Here is a 21,683-nt window from a genome sequence, read left to right as displayed (position 1 = left end):
AATGAGAGAGAAACATCAATCAGCTGCCTCTTGCACACCCCCTACTGGGGATGTGCCCGCAACCAAGGTACATGCCCTTGACTGAAATCGAACCTGGGACCCTTGAGTCCGCAGGCCGATGCTCTATCCACTGAGCCAAACCGGTTTTGGCTGATTCTTAAACAAATTTATTCCAGTGTACTATTGGAAACCAGTCACTTTCTTAGAAATTGGGGTTAAATCTGCTGTCATTGTAATGCTGCTATTGGTCTCTTGGCCCCCGTAACATTTTGTTTGGTGGTAGATTTAATTTTTATCAAATAATCCACTGACATTTAAAAATCAAATTGTGTTGAAAATTCATTAATGAAAAGTTACAGTTTCTGCCCCGCCCTTCTTCTCAGTTCTGCTCCTCCATGTGCTCTCTAGAGGGAATTATTTTCAACATTTTCAGCTACTTTGGAACTTAGCTTCATACTTCTAAATAATTTATCTCTACCCTTTTTGTTACTTTTTAGACATTCTCCATTGACTTCCTGCTGTGGTAGATGAGGATTTAACACTTGTTCCTCTTCCCTTCATTGTCTTCCCTCCAATTTTTCCTAAATTTTCTGTTTTTTTGTTTGTTTGTTTATTATTATTATTACAAATGCTCTGTGACAAATCACCACAAATTTAGTGGCTTAAAACAACACCAATTTATTATCTTGCCATCCTGAGACCAGAAATCTGAAAATGGGTTAAAATCAAGGTATTGGCAAGGCTTTCTTCCTTCGATAAGCTCTATAGGAGAATCATTTTCTTGCCTTCTCCAGCTTCTAAAGGCTGCCCATTTTCCTTGGCTCATGGCCCCTTCCTTGGTCACACCTACCTGACCGTTTTCTGACTCTGACCTCCATCCCCCAACTTCCTTTTATAAGGGTGCTTGTGATTACCTTGGGCTCACACTAGTAATCCAGATAATCTCCCCGTCTCAAAAACCCTTAACTTAATCATGGCTAGAAAGCTCCTTTGGCACAAAAAGGAGCATATTCACAGGTTCCAGAGATTAGAACGTGGACGTGTTTTAGGGGGGAAGGAGCATTGTTTGACTTCCCAAAGGGTCCAACAGACCTGTGAAATGCCCGCCAGTTTCATCAGATAATCTACCAGTTCCAAGTTCTGAGTCTTTTGGGACCTTTCACATGGGATTTGGCTCCTTCTGGTTCATACCCCCTTTGCAGACATATAGGCTGTAGCTTCCCGTGGTGTGCTCAGTGAGGAAGTTACTGTGCCAAGCATATACTGACATCACCTGTGCAGTATCTCTCCTCTCCCATTCTCTCTGTTTTTGTGAAATTAAACCTCTTTCAATCCTGCACTCTCATTTTAGTGGGATTCTGGGGGCAGGGAGAGGAATAATAAACAAGTGTAATCATGTGTGATCATGTTTATCTGGTAGTTGTTTTTCACGCAAGCTTTCATAATGGGGATTTTTGTGTGTGATTTTTTTTTTTAAACAGGGCCAAAAAAGGGAAAGTTTTGACTGTGACCCAGGCAGGTGACCAGGAATGAGTAACTGGGAGATCCGGTTTAATTTGAATAACAGATCTCATTTTCCACACCAAGTTCTGTGTGCAAAATCCCTGTGCAGGACCTGCCATAGGGATTTCTCTTTACTTCAGTGAGAGTTAATGTGACCTGATGAAAGAGCAAGGGCTTAGAAGTCAGGTAGACTATGTTTACTCAGTAACTTGCTACCTCCATGAGCTCTCTGAGCTTAACGGGTAGTTAAGCCCAGCCAGAGTGGTTCTGTGGTTGAGTGCCCACCTATGAACCTGGAGGTCATGGCTCAATTCCCGGTCAGGACACATGCCCAGGTTGTGGGCTCTATCCTCTGTGTGGGGCGTGCAGGAGGCAGCCGATCAATGATTCCCCCTCATCACTGATGTTTCTATCTCTCTTTCCCTCTCCCTTCCTCTCTGGAATCAATAAAAATATATTTAAAAAGAAAAGAATATAATTGATCACTTACTATGTACCTGGCTCACAGTAAACACTCAGTTATAGCAAATTTTAAACTGCTTTCAAGTCAAGGAAGAGCTGTGATTCTATAGTCAAGACCCTGAACCAGATCAACAGCCTCCAGAATCTTCCATCTGTGCTTCGGGCCTTCCCTGGGTTCTTCCCAATTTGTCTCTGTTCACTGTTGCTTTGACTGAAGGGTGTGACTCTGCTCTTCTCCCCCCATTTCAGCAAGGGCCTCCTGACCTAGCAGCCAAGACTGCCCCAGACCGCCTACCATGTACCCCAACCCTCTCATCTACTGCACCTGCTGGGACCCCTGGAACTTGGGACCACGGAAGCTAATCAAGACCCCTCAGCCACCAAGAAAGACCTGCACAGGGAAGCCCAAGTAAGGATTACCTGGGATGGACGAGGGCTGGGGGCTTGGGGTCCATTTGCAGCCTTCTTTCTCTCACAAGATTTCCAAAACAATTTGGTAGCGAAGATCCCGAGGGGGCCAGAAAGCCTAGCTCTCCACGGCTTTCCCTGTCAGCCTGTTAGCTGCACGTTGCTCTTGCCAGTCCTGCCTAGGCGTAGTATCATTGTAAGTAAGGAATCTCACAGTTGGTTGAGCAGAGAGAGGAGGGCTTCCAACCAAAGGGCCCCACGGCAGCTGCCCCTCCATATGGGACCACGAGCTTTGGGAACTGGGGGACAAACTGTGCTGCCAACCGGGGACCCCCGAGGACAGTGAGCGAGTGCCAAGGCATTCAGCCTGAGGCTGCCAAAGATCACCCGTTGTCAGCCCATATATCCTAACTCTGGGTCACTGTGGAGGTGTACCTCCTCTGGGGGTACTACAACAGATTTCTGAATTTCCAGCTCTCTCTTTTTGCTGTCTATTTTTTCCTTCCAGGCTAACTCTTCTTCCTCCAGCTTCAAAAAAACAAAATTATGTCAAACCACCAACAAAACCTGTTGTCTCCCCAAAGTAAGTATCTGCATGTGCATGGGGTGGGAATGGTTTGAGGTATGTGAATAAAACAATCTCCTTCCTTGGCCTTCACACCCTTGCCTGAGACTTGGACTCATTGTTGCCAGGAATGTCAAAGAATTGCCAGAGTCCACTGTGATTTCCCCAAAACTTCAGATCTTACAGATAGATTCTATGGCCCTCTGCACCCAGAATCAGCTTGCAGAATCACCATAAATGAGCTCTCAGCTCAGGTGCCCTGACAACTGTCTCCTGCCCTAAAAGGGCACAGTTCTTGATGCCTGTTAAAGGCAAAGAGCCTCCCAGTGGTGGTGTTTCACCCTTTTACGGATTACTTTCCTGTGTCTAAGATTGTTTATAAATTGCAACTCTGTTTTTACTTATAAATTTAAAATTTTACCAAACCTATATAATAAAGAGGTAATATGCAAATTGACCATCACTTCAACACACAAGATGGCTGCCCCCATGTGGTAAAAGATGGCCACCCCCATGTGGAAACAAGATGGCCACCACAAGATGGCTGGAAGGGGAGGGAAATTGGGAGGGACCAGGCCTGCAAGGGAGGACAGTTGGGGAGAACCAGGCCTGCAGGGGAGGGCAGTTGAGGGGGACCAGGCCTGCAGGGGAGGGCAGTTGGAGGGGATCAGGCCTGCAGGGGAGGGCAGTTGGGGAGAACCAGGCCTGCAGGGGAGGGCAGTTGGGGTGACCAGGCCTGTAGGGGAGGGCAGTTGGGGGTGACCAGGCTGGCAAGGGAGGAAGTTAGGGGTGACTGGGCCAGGGGAGGGAAGTTAGGGGCAGTCGGGCCAGCACTTGGGAAGGGGAATGGAGCAGCCACACAGGAGGGCCGCTGCTGCTGGCCTCACTCTGGGGAAGAGGCCCAAGCAGACGTTGACGTGACCTCCAAATGGGGACAAAGAAGCTGCTCAGCAGTCAACTTTTAACTCAGGCCTCTGTCCTCAAACATGCCACCTTGACGTCCCTTTTGTGAATCCTATAATTTTCTTGTTAAAAGTTTTCAATTCTTAAACATGAACTATAACTCAATTTTTATAACCCTATTTTAGCAATTCTTGGGGTTTGTTTTGCTTTTGCTTTTGTATACATCAGAGGCCTTGAAAAATGGCAGTGGCAGAGCGCTCTCCATCCCTTAGAGACACAATTAGAAAATCTCTTTATCTGTACTTCTATATGGCACTTAACTCTTTTTCTTCATCTAGTTTCAGTATTTATGTGCCTTTTTTCATCTCCTAAATAAAACTAGCACATCTCGTTCCATTTCTCTTGGTATGGAGCACTGTGGTTTGCATATATTAACTACTCATTGAATTCATTAAACGAGAAAATGTAAAGTGTTTTTCATCAATGTCAACGAAGTGTCAAAATTTGGTCATTGTAATCAGAGTAATCTGAGTAACAGGTTGACAAGGACAAAAAGAGTAAAGATGAGTCATTCTGGATCAACCTTACCTTTTACTTTTCAGCGAGAGAAGCATCGTTTTCTGACAAAATGAGTATCTATGTAGCCACATAGAAGTTCCAAAGTTAAAGCATGCTGTGGAAGGTCTCAGTTTGTTCAATGAGATTTACTAAGAGCAAAAAATGACATAAACGCAAATCCATGGTCAGCTTTTTAAGGAGACCTGGGCCATCCAGTGGTTTCCCAACAAGGCTTTCCTAAATTCAGAGAAAGCAAACCAAATTATTCGTTGTGGACAGTTGAATTAGGAATATATGGTTGATTTGGGTTAAGTTGCATTTTAAGTGATTTTAAATCTTAAATTACACGTGGACCTCATTGAAATATCAGTGTATATTATGCACTCATGCTCATTTCTTAACACATAGACCTTTTGGGGTCCCAGAACACGGAATTCTGGTGCAAATGAGAAGAAAAGTGGTTGCACAGACAACTTACATGTCACTAAAAAAATGTGTGCATTTTTGATTATGCACCATCCCTTTGAATTTCACTCCAAGCTTCTTGGCCCTTATTTTAGGAATGGTTCTACTATTAGACTAGTGACTAGTTGATTTCCCCCTTTTTCACTACCTGCCATCTTATTACAACCTATGTACCAATGATCTCTGGACCACTAAATATTCTCTATTTTCTAAAGTATAATATTCTGAGAACTGACGGGCCAGACAGATCATCCCAGGAATGTCACATTTTGCAGATGAGTGGTGGGGTCAGGGCACAGCTGATCTTGGAGCTTCTCTTTGCTCTCTGGTTGCTTCTGAGCATGCATTTCTCTTGCAGAGTGAAAACCCATTTAGGAAAACAAGAGGAGAGCAATACTTTACCTTCTGTGAGTAAAAATGGAAAGAGGGTTGTGGGATATACAGTTATTGAGTACCTACTGTGTGTAGGCATGGGCCTTTTACACGTACTGACTTCATTGAATCTTTGCAATGATCCTATGAGGAGATGCTGGAATTACTGCATATAGTGTAGGACCAGGACTTGAACTCTGCTCTGCCAGACCCCAGAGAGGGTGTTTAATGACCTCTTTACTGCCTTGTGTAAGGTGAGGAGAGTGTTCCGGGAAAACCAGGTGGTGACAGTCCAGGACAGGAGACAACTCATGCACAGGTGTAGGAAACCCTCTGCTGCACTTGGGAATCCACAAATGCTGGGCAAGAGGCCGCCAGGGCATGAGAGGGGGCAGGGCAGGAGCACACTGGAGAAGGAGATGGGGAGTAAACCCTGAAGGATCTTGACACCTGCCTAGAAGTTTGGGCCCAAACCTTTTTATGTCTTGGAAGCTTTATGGGTCTGACAGGCATGTGACCAGGTAAGATTTACATTTGTCGGGGGGGGGGTGTTGGGGGGAAACACACCCTCTGGTGGGATATAATTGGTACTTTCACTACTTTCTGCTTTTACCTATTTTCCTTTCTCTCCTAACCCCCTTCAAAGAGGATCATGCGATCCCTTAATGGGCAGGAAAAAATAAACCAAAAGGTCATAGCCCTCCAGGTGGGGAGGATGATGAACTTAGGGGAGCCAGACTGAAGGCGGAGAGGCCCGCTGGGAAGGTAGCTCCAGAGCCCAGGAGACAGATGGTGGTAGCCTCCGGCTCCATCAGGGGCAAGGCTGGGAGAGGAGAGGAGGAGGATGAGATACTTTTAGGAGATAACAACGCCAGGACCTGTGGCCTGCAGGGGTGTCCTGCACAACTCTAGAAGGTACAGTCGCATCCGGATCTATGGCGGCTGGTAGCCCTGCATCTGATGGAGGACAGAGAAGGAACTGACTAAAAAAAGTTTTTTGCAACTGTGCTAAGCATTTTCTCATGTCAATTTGTTTTAGCCTCACAAAATCCCTTTGAGGAAGAGTTATTATCCTTATTTTCTAATGAGGAAATGGCACAGTGATGTTGAATAACTATGGTTGGTGGCAGAGCCAGGATTTAAACTCAGGCCGGTCTAATTCCAAAAACTGAGAGATTTCCACAATGTTCAGCTGCCTCCTGGCTTCTGGCCACGGTGGAGAGCATAGAGGAGGAACAGGTTTGGGTGTAGAATGTGGAGTGGGTGTCATTGGCTGGGTTTTGGAAATGTTGAGCTTGAAAGGCATAGGGAGACATCCAGGATCTAGTTGAGTCTTCGGATTGGATCTCAGGAGAGAAATATGGAGATATGAGGGTGAGTGGTAACTGGGGAGGGCACAGTCCATCTCAAGTCTCTGTTTGTAGATGTGAGAGGGGCACTCGTGGATTTGGAGGGCTCTCAGCTCTCTGCAATACTCTCTTTACCTTCCACCCTGTTGCCTAGGAAGTGATCAACGTGTGCCCCGGCTATCGCCTCTTTCGGAATAGGGAGCAGATTTCCGTCACCTTGGGAGATGAGATGTTTGGTAGGAAAAAGCGTTTGAAATCAGAGATCATGGACAAAATCAGCATTCGCAGGTAATGTCTTTGTACCAACATCCAGCTCCTCAAACCTCTCCCTAGCTGGCTCAGCTTGGCCTCAAAGATTAGCGCCTAATGTCCACTCCCAGTCCTGCTCTGGAGGTGCTGCAGGTCACTTCATGCCTCAGCCCTCTGCCTGCTCCGCTCCACCCCGCCTCTCTGCTCCAATCCCATTCTAGTCAGGATGAAGGTCAACTCAGTGGATCTGGAAAATGATTAGGTGTAATATAATTCATATTAAAGGAGAGCAGTTTTTCCTGAAAGTAATGAACTGATGAGATATTAATACAATAAATTTGTTGGGTGAGAACTAAAAGTAAAGTCAGGGTTTCTGGGAGGCCTGAGTATACATCCCTTTTTTATTATGTCCAAAGGTACTACTCAGTTCATGCCTCTGGGAGATGTAGTTTGGAATATTCTGGCCTGACTCCCTCCCAGTTGAGTACACTGTCATCCTCTCTGTCATTCAGGTCCCACCCACTCTCTATCCTCCAATGCCATGTAAAAGCGGTCCCCACATCCTTTTCATTCCACCTCCTAAATCTCTCATGTATTCTTCCCCTTCCCCATCTACCTACGCTATTGCAATGGCTCCCCAGTGAGTGTCTCTTCCTTGGGCTTTACATTGCTATGAAAATTATTTTTTCAATACAGAAATCTAAAAGACCAACAATAGCAACAGAACGCGCACACACACACACACACACACACACACACACACACACACACACATCACATAGGTATATAGGTATATAGAAAGGATACAACCAAGCTGTTGGCAGCGGTTTCATTTGGGAAGGGATTCAGACTGGGATAAGGCTGAAGGACACATAGGCCCACTATTGAGAGGGGCCATGCATGAAGTCACTCCGATCTGACCTGGCCTAGCGAAACCAGACTCCAGTCTCTGTGTTCCCTCCAGTGGGAGCATTCAGGCCCTGTTTGGTTTGCTGCGCATCCAAGGCCCTCTCCAGGAGATGGACCATGTACTCACAGTCAAGCCAGCACCCTCCAGCACCTCTTGGCCTCAATAAGAAAGTTGTCACCAGTTGTGGCATAATAAAATACCATAGCCCATAATAGTTTTATTCCCTGGTAAAGCTGTATTGTTTATATTGAAGATCATGTTAGGAGTTCCCTATTTTTCAACTTTCTCATACACTTTCTTCTTTCTCATGCCTTGATGTCCTCTCCTCCACATCCTTTTGTTTTCTCAACCTCTTAAGTCGAGGACCTCTTCTCTGCTGCATTGCACACAGCACTGCCCACCACTCTGTCTACTCCAGGTCAACCAAACAGAGCTGAATAATCTTAGACATCAAGGAGGCCGCAGACCCAGAAGCACAGAAAGCCTTTATCAAGTCTGAAGGCCTCTCTCTCCTCCTCTCTCTTTTAAATCTTTATTATTGAAAGTATTACATATGTCCTTCTTTCCCCCCCATTAATCTCTCCCAGCCCCCTCCCATCCACCTTCCCCAGGCCCTCACCATGCCATTGTCTGTATCCATGGGTTATGCATAAATGCGTACAAGTTCATTGGTTGATCTCTTCCCACTCACTCTCCCTGGCCTTCCCTCTGAGGTTCAACAGTCTGTTCATACTTCTATGTCTCTGGGTCTATTTTTTTTAAATTTATTTATTGATTTCAAAGGGGAAGGGAGAGGGAGATAGATATAGAAACATCAATGATGAGAGAGAATCATTGATCAGCTGCCTCCTGCATGCCCTCTACACAACCTAGGCATATACCCTTGACCAGAATTGAACCCAGGACCCTTCAGTCCGCAGTCTGATGTTCTACCCACTGAGCACAATTGGCTAGGGCTCTGGGTCTATTTTTGATCATCAATTTATTTGGTTCATTAGATTCCACATATGAGTGAGATCATGTGATACTTATCTTTCTCTAACTGGTGAAAGCCACTCTCTTAAATCTCCTCCTCATCCAGTTTCTGGCCCATTCCTTGCCTATGATTCATGTCAGCATCAATCCTATTCCCCACCTTCTCATTTCCTAATTTTCTGAACTTCTCCCCCCTCCATTTCAACTATCATTACCAAATCAAGGTCAAAGCCTAATAGGTTTCTGACATATTCCACTTTCCCTTCTAGTCAATAGGCCACCAAACCACCCCACTCAGTTCTGGCTAACTTAGCCAAAAGGGCCATGTTTGAGGCTCAACCACCCTACCGCCACATTCCTTCTCTCCACTCCTCTACCCCTCCCTCTGCACCTCAGTGATGGTGGAGCAGGTACAGAACATGGCTTGGCTCTCACCAGACCACATCCATTCCTGCTCAGGAAGAGGCCTGACTGGCATGAGGTAAAGCTCTGTGGGTGACTGAAGAATTACTCATCCCACAGGACTGATATCATTACTGACCTAGAAGAGCAGATCTCAGAGCTGACGATGATAATAGAGCAAATGAACAGAGACCACCGGTCTGCCGAAACATCGGTGAGTGATCCTTACGCTAGCTGACTTCTCTGTGGGTACAGGAAATACCAAGGTGTTCAGATCACGCTGTCGTCCAGGCATGCTGCCAAGTACTGACTCACAGGAGCCATGTTGCCCAGGCGAGAGCTCTGAGGGTAGGACTGGGGCCACCCAATAGTATTTCTCTGTCTCCATCCTCCTCCATAATTGCAAGAACTCAAGTCCTTTCTCCAGGCCTAGCTGCGTTTCTGTGAGTTCCCCCAGTGCCTGCAGGGTGTTCACCACCACTGTCCTCTCCACACCAGGGGGTGCTGGCCATTTCCCACCTGGCGGTGAGTTAAGCTTCAGAGGTTGTGGAGGCTCTTGCTTAGGCACCACGGCGGTCAGTGCTTGCAGTGTTGCTCAGACACTACCCAAAAGCCTTCAGTACCCACTTCCTGTTGCTACTGAAACTACCAAAGCCCAAACTTCAGATGCCGCTGATGTAAATTACACTCTTTGGGTTTCCTGGGGATTTTGGTGAAACCTCCTTTAGATTTTACCATCTATTTTATCATAATGTCTTCTTCCCCACTTCGAGCAGGTGTGCCTGGTGGCCTGCACTGGAGTGATAAACCAGAGCCATAATCAGACCCACCCCCACCTTGCCTGTTGTTATTGAAACGCACTTGTAAAGGTTGAATTCCCAGCGGGTCCAGCCTTCACCCTCTCATGCACCCCAGATGCTTCCGAATCCTACAGGGACCCAGCTTATGACTCAAACTGAACCTTCCCTTACTAATGACTCATTAATACTATATTTATCTGAAAGCCCTACCAGGTTTGTGGTTTCTTTCTACCCAAAGAAAATTGAGTCTCGGGAAGTTAAATAACTAGCCTAAGAGCATTTACCTTTATTTGGGCAAATGCTCATTTTCACTCACTGAAGACATATTTAGAGATTACTTCCATAGAGGGACCTCAGATTGTGATCCTTAACATTCACCTAAAAATAAAAGTTCTTCCACCTGTAAACACCCCAAATTGTTGTGTGGAGCAAGGGAGGAATGCTGGTGCCACTGTTCAGTCAGAGAGGGAAAGACAAGCCCTGAACCCTTGTCTCAGCAGGCAGTGGTGCTGACTAATTTGGAAGTGTCCACGCCTCCTGAGACAGTGGCCAGAGGACTGGATGTGCTAGCATGGAGGGTCACTTGGAAGTGGGCAGAACTAGCCTGTTGGAACCCAGCCATTCTGCCAACGAGGCTTGAACACTGGATTTAAAGTTCTTTGAAGGCAGGGTCTGAGTCATAGACCTCTTTGGCTCTTCCAGGCCAAGCCCTTTGTTTAAGAAATGATTCTTCAATTGAATTCTGTATCTGAGGGTCTAAGGCCACTCTCTTACAAAGAGATTACAGTCCAGCAGAGAGGACCAAGCCTGCTCACAAAACCTGGTAGTGACAGACATGGTTTCCGTGCACCAGCACTACAAACTGCTCACATGCCAGACCACACAGAGCAAGGCAAGAATTGTTCTGTTCCTTCTTAATGACGGAGAGATTCGGGGAGCAGGGTGTACCCCGGGAGTCAGAAGGCTTCTCAAAAGTTGCAGACCGGAGTGGGAGTGGGGTCTTCAATCCTGTGTTGCTGATGATGGCCTCATTTGCAGCTCTCCAATGAAATGGAAATCCGCTGTGCTGAGATGAAGCAGGACTTTGAAAACAAGAGCAGGTATGTTTTCTGGCAAAAGCCCTTGTGTGCTGAGGGCCCTAAGGCTCCTGCATCCTCGCAGGACTTCGGTTCACTGGATTTCAGACGCTTCAGATGGAGTTGGGTAACAAGGGGTGGGGAAGATGAGATGCATGTCTTTGGAGAGCAGGATGGTTTGATTTGAGGCACAGAAAAGGTGACCCCTGGTTTTGCACTTTCTTATCCAATTGTTTCATCCCCATTATAATCTCCCTTTTTGTTGGTCGCTGCAAAGAGCCATCTTTTAAAAATTCCATGTGAGATTTCTGTGGTAGACAGCTGTGGTTCTCAGCCCGGCCTCCTCCATCTCCTCTTTCTCCTTCCTCTTATTGCTGCTCCCCCTGGCTGCTAGGTCAGGGCCTGGGCAAAATGGCAAGAAGGTATGGGAGGGGCAGTTGCCAGAGCCCCAAGGACAAACCAAGAGGAAGTAAATGAGGTGTGTTGTCTGTGTGGGTGAGGAAACGTATAAAATCCCCTCCATGCTACCTGCTGGGCTCAGAAGCCCTGGTGGAGAGAAGTCTTCCTAATGGAGTCATAGACTTGTTTCCTTAAAAAACAATTTTTTTAGTTAATTAATTAACTCATTTATTTTTTATTTTCTAACTTATTTATTTTTAATAGAGTTTCATTTTAGAGTAGTTTTAGGTTCATAGTTAAATAGAGTATAAAGTACAGACAGTTCCCATGTATTCCCTCACCTCACATCTGCATGACCTATGCCATTATTGACACCCTGCATTACCGGTGTGCATCTGTTACACTCAGTGAACCTGCACTGACACAGCATTCCCACCCAAAGTCCATAGTGTACATTAGAGTTCACTCTTGATGTTGTCAACACACATTCTATGGCCCTAGTGGATAGAGCATCAGCCTGCAAACCAAAGGGGCCCGGGTTCAATTCCAGTCAAGGGCATGTACCTTGGTTGCAGGCTCCTCCCTGGTCAGGGCTCATTCAGTAGGCAATCAATCAATGTGTTTCTCTCACATTGATGTTTCTCTTTGTTTTTTCCTCTATTTCCCTCTCCCTCAAAATCAATGGAAAAATATCCTCAGGTGAGGCTTAACAAAAACAAAAAAACAAACCCATATTCTATGGATTTTTGACAAAATATGACACTAGAGACCTGGTGCATGAAATTCGTGCACAGGTAAGTTCCCTAGGCCTGGTGGGCGATCACGGCTGATCTGTGGGCAACCAGTGGGGCGATTGGAGCCGGGGGCCGCTGGCACCTGCCTTGGCTGGCCTGGGGCCTGCAAGCTGGGGGCAGCTCCTGCATTGAGCGTCTTCCCCCTGGTGGTCAGTGCACGTCATAGCAACCAGTTGTTCTGCCGGTTGTTCAGCTATTCGGTCGAGTTGCATAGTAATCATTTATTATTATACTAGAGGCCCAGTGCATGAAATTTGTGCACTGGAGAGGGTGTCCCTCAGCCTAGCCTGCACCCTCTCCAATCCGGAACCCCTCGGGGGATGTCCAACTGCTGGTTTAGGCCTGCATCCTCTCACAATCCGGGACTGCTGGCTCCCAGCCGCTCACCTGCCTGCCTGCTTGCCTGATTGCCCCTAACAGCTTCTGCCGGCCAGCCTGATCACCCCCTAACCACTCCCCTGCCAGCCTTATCAACACCTAACTGCTCCCCTGCCGGCCCGGTCGCCCCCAACTGCCTTCCCCTGCCAGCCTGGTTGCCCCTAACTGCCCTCCCTGCTGGCCTAGTCATCCCCAACTGCCCCCCTCTGCTGGCCTAGTCACCCCTAACTGCACCCCTGCTGGTGTGGTCACCCCAACTGTCCCCTTGCTGGCCTGGTCACCCCCAACTGCCCCCTCCTGCCGGCCTGGTCACCCCCAACTATCCCCCCTGCCAGCCTGGTCTCCCCACACAGCCTGCTGTTCAGTCATTTGGTCATCCCTCACTAATGCCCCTGCTGGCCTTGTTGCCCCAGGCAGCCTGCTGGTCGTTAATGTTACTGTGACAGTGTCCCGGGTAATTTGCATATTCCTCTATTATTAGTATAAATATATCCACCATTATAGACCATACAGAATAGTTTCACTGCCCTAAACATCATCTTTGATCATATTTATCCCTCTCTCACTGCTAACCCCTGGCAACCATTGCACTGATCTTTTGACTGTCTGTTATTTTGCCTTTTCCAGAATGCCAAATAGTTGGAATCAGACCGTTGAAGCCTTTTCAAATTGGCTTCATTCACTTACTAATAGGCATTTAATTTTCCTCCATGTCTTTTCTTGGCTTGACAGCTCAAATAGCCTTTCATTGTAACACTCATCTTGAACACTGGGATGGAGACTAGGGAGACCTTGGACTCTAACATTATCTATGGCACCCACCGGCTCCATTCACAATAGAGATTGGTGAAAACCAGAGTCCTTTTCCCCTTCTCTTCACAGATGCCAAAAAAGTGCCTCAAAAAAGTGAGGGTTCCCCAGCCTGCCCGCTGGCTTTCTGTGTGAGGGAGGAGAGGTGGGATCAGGTGAATATAACAGCTCAGCTCCGGACTTCTTTTCACTGATGATTGTGACCTTCTCTCGGGGCCCCACAGGGAGCTCAAAGAGGCTCACGCAGCAGAGCTCAGTGAGTTGGAGAACAACCACAAAGCAGCCTTAAAGGAAGAGAAGTTGGCTTCCCAAGAAAAACTAGGTATGTTCAGGACCTGGAAGGATGACTGTGATGAAGGGGCGGGAGGCTGACCATGTGGGTCTAGGGCTGAGGAACTCTCATGGCCATGAGTGGGCTTTAGCTAGACTTCCAAGGTTTCCTCTTAAGCTCAGGAAGAGGGAATGATTGAGAATGAAACTGAAAAGAGGGAAGCCATGCCTACCAATGTCCTTCTTACCCTTTGTATCAAGTCTTAGTTTCTCCATCTGGGAATTGAGGATAGTAATATTGGCCTTTATCAGTGTGATAAAAATGAGAAAGCACTTTTAAAAGTATATTTAAAGTTCTGCAAATATAATACTATTCTAATTCAGCAAGTTTCCTCACCAGAAAAATGATGGTGTTTCATTAAATTCTAACTGACACACTATGATTTGTGTGGCCTTATAATCCATATGGGTTGTGTTGGCCATTTACCCCATTGTTTATGCTGTTCTTGAGAAGAGGAAGTGTGTCTTCTTCAGAATTCTGAGTTCATAGACTAATCTCCACAGAGAGGAGAAATTCTATAACCTTCTCCCCTTCCATTGCCTTTCTTTTTTTTTTTTTTAATATATTTTATTGATTTTTTACAGAGAGGAAGAGAGAGGGATAGAGAGCCAGAAACATCGATGAGAGAGAAACATCGATCAGCTGCCTCTTGCACACCCCCTACTGGGGATGTGCCCGCAACCAAGGTACATGCCCTTGACCTGAATCGAACCTGGGACCCTTGAGTCCGCAGGCCTACGCTCTATCCACTGAGCCAAACCGGTTTCGGCACCTTTCATTTTTTTAAGGTGGTATTTATACCTTGCTGATTTCCCAGATTTTTTTTTAAGAGAACATGTATTGTTTTCAAAATCAGTGTACACTAGCAAGTGTGATTTTAAAAAGAGAAAGGCATCTGCATGCTACAAGATTTTGCTTCTCTTCTTCCAAAGACTCAGGTTTACCCTGGGGCTTAGTTCTCAGACTTGGTGTCCATCAGAATCGCCTGAGAAGCATATTATTGACAGATACTGGGGCTCTCCTCTGAGAGCTCAATTCAATAGGGTTCGGGTGGGGTTCAGGCATCCTGCGTTTCTAATAAGCCTCCAGAGAGGTTTCTGAGGCACACCATGATTTTACCACCCAGGGGATGAGTTTGACATGGGGAAGGTGTGCAAGAGAGCTCACATTTGAATTTGAAAGTGTGCATTTCAGAGCAATAATGTTTATTCTGTTGTTTTCCTTTTGTCCAGAGGAGATGGGAAAGGAATACAAGTATTTGAAGAATATGTTTTATATGTATCAGGTGAGATCCAGAGCTCTTTGTTGGATTACGAGAGTAAGAGAAGAAAGACACGTTCTCTTGCTTGATGATGATGGGATGAATCTAGAGCTCTGCCCCAGAAAATAATTCCATCAGCTCCCCAGCATCCTTGCACCTCAGTGGCACACACTAACTGCGCCAGGGAGGAGAGTGCACCTTCGGACTATGATGGCTCCCGTGCATGACAAATCAGTCACCCAGGCCCTAAAGAAGCCCATTGAAAAATATGTTTGTGGTTACAAAAGTAATGCCTGCTCAGTGTTATTTTATTTTTAGTTGGGGTTTTTAAAAGGAAATACATAAACCAATAGCAGCAACAAAAAGAAAAACTGCCACTACCCCAAGACAACAACTATTAATATTTGTACTTTGTAACATCTTTGATTTTAATAGAGTTCTGGATCAAAAGGAAGAACCGTTGTAAAGGTCTTTGATACAATTGGCCAAATTTCCATCCAGAAAGACTATCACTCTGCGCTGCTCCCTCTAGCAGAACATGGAAGTGCTCTAGCATCTCGGGGCATAACCCATTCATTTATTCAATTAATTTGATGGAGGCCAAGGGACAGAGTTAGGGCAGGATTTCTTCCTAGGGGATGAGAGAGTGGGGGGTAGGGAATGGATAGGGAAGGGCTGAGGCAGCAAGTCACCATCCTGTGGTGACCAACTAATCCCAGTTTGCCTGGGACTTCTGGGTTTTAGCATCGAAAGTCTGGAGTCCCAGGCAAACAAGTGTAATTGATCATCCTATCGAAGGGGGAAATCAAGTAAAGTACCAGCACCACTTCTGAAATTCAATTTACCGCTCATAGTTTCAGTTTTGAACTAGAATCCAAAACTCATTTTTCAAGATGTACCTTCATACAGTCAGGGAAGCATCATAGACCAGAGCCTAAGAGAAGCGTCAGGTTGATGAGCAGGTAAGCTGCCCAGTTCCTATGGATACTTGGTGTTTGCTTCAATCTGGGCCTTTCCAGAGAATGTGGCCTCTCTGGAAACAGCTGCCCACCGGCCTTGAAAATGATGAGAGAACCTCTATTTAAATGGCCACAAACAATTACAAACAAGCTCTGATGCCCAGGCCCAGTATAAATTCCATTGCTAACCTCACAAGGAGGGCAGTCAGGATTCTGACTGGCGGCATCCGGGCCCTGCCCCCCCCCCCCCGCCCCCCCCCCCCCTTCTGAGGTCCCACTGTCATGAAGTGGTTAGGCTTATTTAACGTTAACCACAAAGGAAGTTAGATTTGCTAAGGGAAATGAACACTGAAAAACATCTTGTTTTCTAAGTGTTCAAATTAACTACTAGGCATTTCTTTTGTTTCTTCATGTGCTCGTTATGAGTGAGTCATGAGTCAGAGGGAGTTGACAACATGGGGGAACACTATTCTGCAAACACCATGCAGAACCAGGCTTTTAAGCTTCAGTTGCACTCAAGGGGGCTGGGCTGGAATTTACTTTCCTCGGTCACCCACAAAGAGCCCCCCACCCCAGCAAGGGTCCCAGGTGAGGGAAGCTGGCAGGGCCGGGCGCTGGGCCTTGGGCCAGTGTGCAGCCTTTCTCAGGGCCCTGTGCTTCTGCTGCCGTTGTGCCTCCACAGGACAGCCTTTATGATGAAATGGAAGATAAGTGGTCAAAGAAGAAGGCAGAATGGGAGAAGGATGAGAAGTCGGAGCGGGAAAAGATCCTGCTGCAGCAAAGTGAGTACAGAAACTCCTGACGTCTTGATGAAAAACCGCCATGAAGCTTGGTCTCCACCCAAGGAAGGCAGCCTTGGATTCACCAAGGTGATGAGCCACATGGCTAGACTCCCGAATGGAAGGTGCCTGGAGTTTGCAAGAAAGTGACAGGAATGGAGTCTAAGCCTACACCTTCTAAAACTCACTGATTCCAAGTTTGGCCATCATGGGCTGGAACAAGCTTTGGGATATCTGTAAGAATGTGGACTTGTTATCTAATTACAGGTGACTCCAAAGTTCCAGGAAAAAAGTTCTTAAATTAGGTTTCAAATATTCAGTTGTTGGGAGAGGGGCAACACAATCCTTTGTACTGGATTGTACTCTATATTCCCACACCCCACACCAGTAAGCTATGTTTGATACATATATAGAGATATTGATATATATAACATTGTATAAGTTTAAAGTGTATAACATTGATTTGATACATTTATATATTTCTATATATTTTTAAATAATTTTTATTGGTTTCAGAAAGGAAGGGAGAGGGAGAGAGAGTTAGAAATATCAGTGATGAGAGAGAATCATCGATTGGCTGCCTCCTGCACACCCCCCACTGGGGATCAAGTGTGGCCAGCATGGCTTTCAGGTTCAAAGGCTTGGAGAAAGAGCTGATGCACAAATTGACACACAAGACAGGAAATATTAATTTGATCATGGGGGGAAGCCAGAGAAAAGCTCAACTGTAGTAGTCAAGTTCCACTGAGTCTCTGTTCCCAGCTGCTTTTATTTACTAGAATACACAATTGCCTTTTAGGAATGCAGACAGACATACCAATGGTAATGTTTAGTAAACAGTAAGATTATCATGTTGGGGGAGTTTGCTTTAGGCCAGTGGTCAGCAGACTCATTAGTCAACAGAGCCAAATATCAACAGTACAACTGAAATTTCTTTTGAGAGCCAAATTTTTTAAACTTAAACTTCTTCTAACGCCACTTCTTCAAAATAGACTTGCCCAGGCCGTGGTATTTTGTGGAAGAGCCACACTCAAGGGGCCAAAGAGACGCATGTGGCTTGAGAGCCGCAGTTTGCCGACCACTGCTTTAGGCCATTGAGTCAGCAGTAGATAATAAAATGTAAATATTCACCCTGTGAATATCAAAGGGAGTCCAAACTCAGCCTTCTGGTGGACTCCTCGCATTTATATTAATTATTGTTGATCTTGGTTTCCAGCAATCAAGCTCTTAACCCAGGCACATGCCCTGACCAGGAATTAAACCATGACCTCCTGGTTCATAGGTCAATACTCAAGCACTGAACCATGCCGGCTGGGCTTGCTATATATTTTTAATATTTCCAACACTTAGCTCAGAGTTTGGATCATACATAGGTGAGCCTTCTACCCCCCTGAGCATCTTCATAAATAGAAAAAGGAGAGAGGAATTTATAAAGATTCTGTTCCCTGACCTAGAAGACTAGTTGAGGTAGGGGTGGGACCTCTACAAACCTATTTCACATCCTACCCCAACCTAATTCATATCCAATGTAGTTGATTTTACAAATTACTCATTTAAATGCAGATACTTCTGGAAAAGTTAATTCCTAAGGCCATTTCTACCCTCCCTGGTGGGGACACTGGACTGCTGGAAGGTAGCATGAAGACCCTGGAGTTAGACTGGGAATGGAACGTGGAGCTGCTCCTGTTGGAGGCTTTGCTTAGAATCTTGGTGTAGCATAGCCCAGGTCAACTCCCAGACTTCTAGCTACTCATACTACATTCATCCCTGTTGTCAAAGTCTAAGTTAAGATGTTACAACTAGTTCTTGGAGACCAGTGTAGCTCAGTCCAGACTTATCCTGTGAGCCTGGGAGTTGCCTCCTTATCCATTCAGTACTGTGGTGCTAAAGAAGAATCACCCCTCCTTCCTTCTGTTCAATATTGATTGGATCTCTCCTGGCAGTTTCCCTGCACCCCCCCCCCAAAAAAAAAAAAACACCAACAAAAACGTTTAAGCCTATCTCTACCCCAGGGTTAAGTACGGAATGTCTTATATTGCTGGAAAAGTCATGTTAGCCAAGAGCTATATTTTAAAACTAGAGGCCTGGTGCATGAAATTCATGCATTTGGTGGGGGGGGGGGGGAGTCCCTCAGCCTGGCCCACGGGGAGCAGGCCTAAGCCGTCAGTTGGACATCCTTAGTGCTGCTGCAGAGGCGGAAGAGGCTCCTGCCACCTCCCTGAGCTCACTAGCCATGAGCCAGTCTCAGGGCTTCTAGCTGAGCAGCACCCCCCCACCCCCCCGTGGGAGCACACTTACCACCAGGGGGCAGCTGCTGCATTGAGCGTCTGCCTCCAGTGGTAAGTGCACGTCATCAGGACCTTTCATTCTGCCATTCAGTCGATTTGCATGTTAGCCTTTTATTATATAGGATAAGGATATTCAAGAAAGCAAATATCTGGTGGTTACTTCAGCCGAGAGAACAAACAAAACAATAAGCAACAGATCTAAAATAAACTACATAAAGAGAACAGGAAACATTAGAGGTAACCCCACAGGGCTGATGTGATCGAGAGCCACCACCCTGTTGACCTCACTCTCAAGCTTCTCCAGGCGTGTATGTCAGAGACTGAACATCAGGATGAAAGCACCTTGGACTTGACCCAGGCTGGACTTTCTGTTATCTACTGATACTCTGGTTTTCTCTCTGCATCTGTCTTTTTCCCACGTTTACACCTTCTATAAGTGGCTTCCTCTCATCTCCACAGAACATAAGATGACAAAAAAGTTTGAGTTGGAGACGGAAGAAGAAAAGAAAAAATTAAATGACTCCTACAGTGCTCTCTTTGAGACCTTCACTCGAGAGAAGGAGGTGAGTCAGCCCACAGCACATCAGTGGTGGAATATGCAGTCTTGAAGGGACATCCGGTTTCCAGGGGTGCCCTGGTAATTAGACCAGCTTCCATCTTCCTGGGAATATTTCTTCTTCCCAAGCTTCCCTGGAACATATGCAAGAAGACAGACAGTTTTGCTGTTCTTTATCTAGATAGCCATACCACAGGGTTATTGAAATGAAACTTGTAATTAACAAGAAATAAAGAATGTGAAACACGCAGAAGCTAAAATTCCCTATTTTGCCAAAATCCCAGTCTCTGAATATCCTTCTCACTTTTGACTATGGCTGAAGCGAAAGGGTATTGTTGCAAATTAAACTAAGCAAATGTGGTCATGTACGACTCTTAGTAAATAAGGATAGCTAACTGAAAGTTAGAGGTTGTGAGGGTTAGCAGCTCCTGAAAGTCACTCCCCTACAACCTTGACACTAATACCAGGTTATAATGAAAGCAGGTCTCAGACCAAATTCTACCAAACACGTGGACATTTACTAAACAAACAGGCATTAGCCAGCAAGTCCAGGCAGTTATACCACCAGTTCTCTGAGTTTTGGGGTGCATGAAAGAGTCAGCATAGGTATTTGCGATGGTGTTGCGGAAGTAGGCTTCTATAAGCATCCTATAACCCTGCAGTCAGCATCAGGCAACCAGAGCTCCTCCTACGTAGGACACAGTTCAATGGGGGTCAAGCCTAAGACCCCATCCCTGAGTGCACACGCTACAGGCTTTGTTAGATTTTTGTACCCATTTCATACAAAGTGCAGAGAATCTCTAATATTCCATTTTTAAGAGCCCATTTCTAACCATCATGTTAATTGAAAAGCCACTAATTTCACCAATAAAAACCCATGTATGACATTCACTATATTACTGAGCAAAACAATAATGAGGAGATGGGGCATGCTCTGAAATAATGCTTCTGGGGTGTGGAGAGCTCATATGTCTGAATAAGAAATAGTGGTAGTTCCTCTTAGTGGGGAGAGATTTGATCATCTGCATGTATTCCTTCTTCCTCCAGTGATGCCGACTATAAACCTGTAAATGGGTGTTTTCTCTCTCTCTCTCTCTCTCTCTCTCTCTCTCTCTCTCTTCTCTCTCGTATATATTTTACACTTAGCAAAATGCACAGATATTAAATATACAGTTTGATGAGTTTTGACAAATGTATATATCCATGTAACCAACACCCAAATCAAGATCTAGAACATTTCATCAACCCAGAATGCACTCTAGTGATCCTTCCCTCAAGATTTGCCCCAAGACAACTACTCTTTTGATACCTTCCACCACAGATTGTTTTTTCTTATTTTTAAACTTCATATAAATGGAATCACACAATATATGCTCTTTTGCGTATAGCTTTTTTTCCCCTCTCAACGTAATGTCTGTGAAATTTACTCATTTGATGTTCATATCAGTTATGTTTTCCTTTTTTATTGTCCAGAATATCACATAATGCATTCACCATTTTCCTGTTTGGGGAGATTTTGGTTGTTTTCGTTTTTTGACTTTTACAAATAAAGTTTCTATAAATATCCTGTAAAAGTGCTTTTGTAGACATTTGCTTTCATTTCTCTTTGGCATACCTAGGAGTGCTATTGCTGAGATCGAGGGTGCGTATAAGTTTAACTTAGTTAGAAACTAAAGGCCCATTGCACGAAATTCATGCACAGGTAGGGTCCCTAGCAGCTGCTGGCCGCCGGCCGGGGGCCTCCCTTCCCCAGCTGCCGGCCACCAGCTGGGCCTTTCTTTGTTCCATGCTGCCCCCTGGTGGTCAGTGCACATCATAGTGAATGATCTAACTTCTGGTCTCCCGGTTGAACTCCCGTGGGGACACTTTGCATATTAGGCTTTTTTATATATAGAAGACTGCCAAGCTATTTTCCATAGTAGTTATACCATTTTACTCTTGTGTCTTAAATACATGAGAAGAATTCCAATTGCTCCATATCATTGACAACAGTTAGTATTACCAATCTTTTAATTTTGACCATTCCAATGAGTATGAAATGGTATTTTGTTACAGTTTTAGTTTCCCTAATGACTAAGTATGTTGGGCAATTATTTGCTGTATATGCTTATTGTACAATATATATGTCTTC

At 45.5% G+C, this 21,683-nt stretch overlaps 1 protein-coding gene across 2 annotated transcripts in view; it reads left to right on the top strand.

Moving 5' to 3' along the window:
- Nucleotides 1-21,683, top strand: part of FLACC1 (flagellum associated containing coiled-coil domains 1) — a 30,814-nt gene that overhangs the window by 1,676 nt on the left and 7,455 nt on the right. Inside the window, exons 2-11 of one of the 2 annotated variants that reach the window (XM_079782773.1) lie at nucleotides 2,215-2,374; nucleotides 2,882-2,956; nucleotides 5,223-5,271; nucleotides 6,740-6,873; nucleotides 9,242-9,335; nucleotides 10,960-11,021; nucleotides 13,603-13,700; nucleotides 14,942-14,994; nucleotides 16,612-16,711; nucleotides 19,456-19,559. In XM_079782773.1, coding sequence (XP_079638899.1) covers nucleotides 2,262-2,374; nucleotides 2,882-2,956; nucleotides 5,223-5,271; nucleotides 6,740-6,873; nucleotides 9,242-9,335; nucleotides 10,960-11,021; nucleotides 13,603-13,700; nucleotides 14,942-14,994; nucleotides 16,612-16,711; nucleotides 19,456-19,559 — 882 coding nt within the window. In that variant the 5' untranslated portion in view covers nucleotides 2,215-2,261. Of the gene's footprint in view, nucleotides 1-1,984; nucleotides 2,375-2,881; nucleotides 2,957-5,222; nucleotides 5,272-6,739; nucleotides 6,874-9,241; nucleotides 9,336-10,959; nucleotides 11,022-13,602; nucleotides 13,701-14,941; nucleotides 14,995-16,611; nucleotides 16,712-19,455; nucleotides 19,560-21,683 lie in introns of those variants that run through there. The other variant, XM_079782774.1, reaches the window with a different exon arrangement.

The sequence above is a fragment of the Cnephaeus nilssonii genome (assembly GCF_951640355.1).
Source record: "Cnephaeus nilssonii genome assembly, chromosome: 10".
Lineage (NCBI taxonomy): Eukaryota > Metazoa > Chordata > Mammalia > Chiroptera > Vespertilionidae > Cnephaeus > Cnephaeus nilssonii.
Note: the sequence above shows the minus strand (reverse complement) of the source record. Positions and strands in the feature narration are given on the sequence as shown.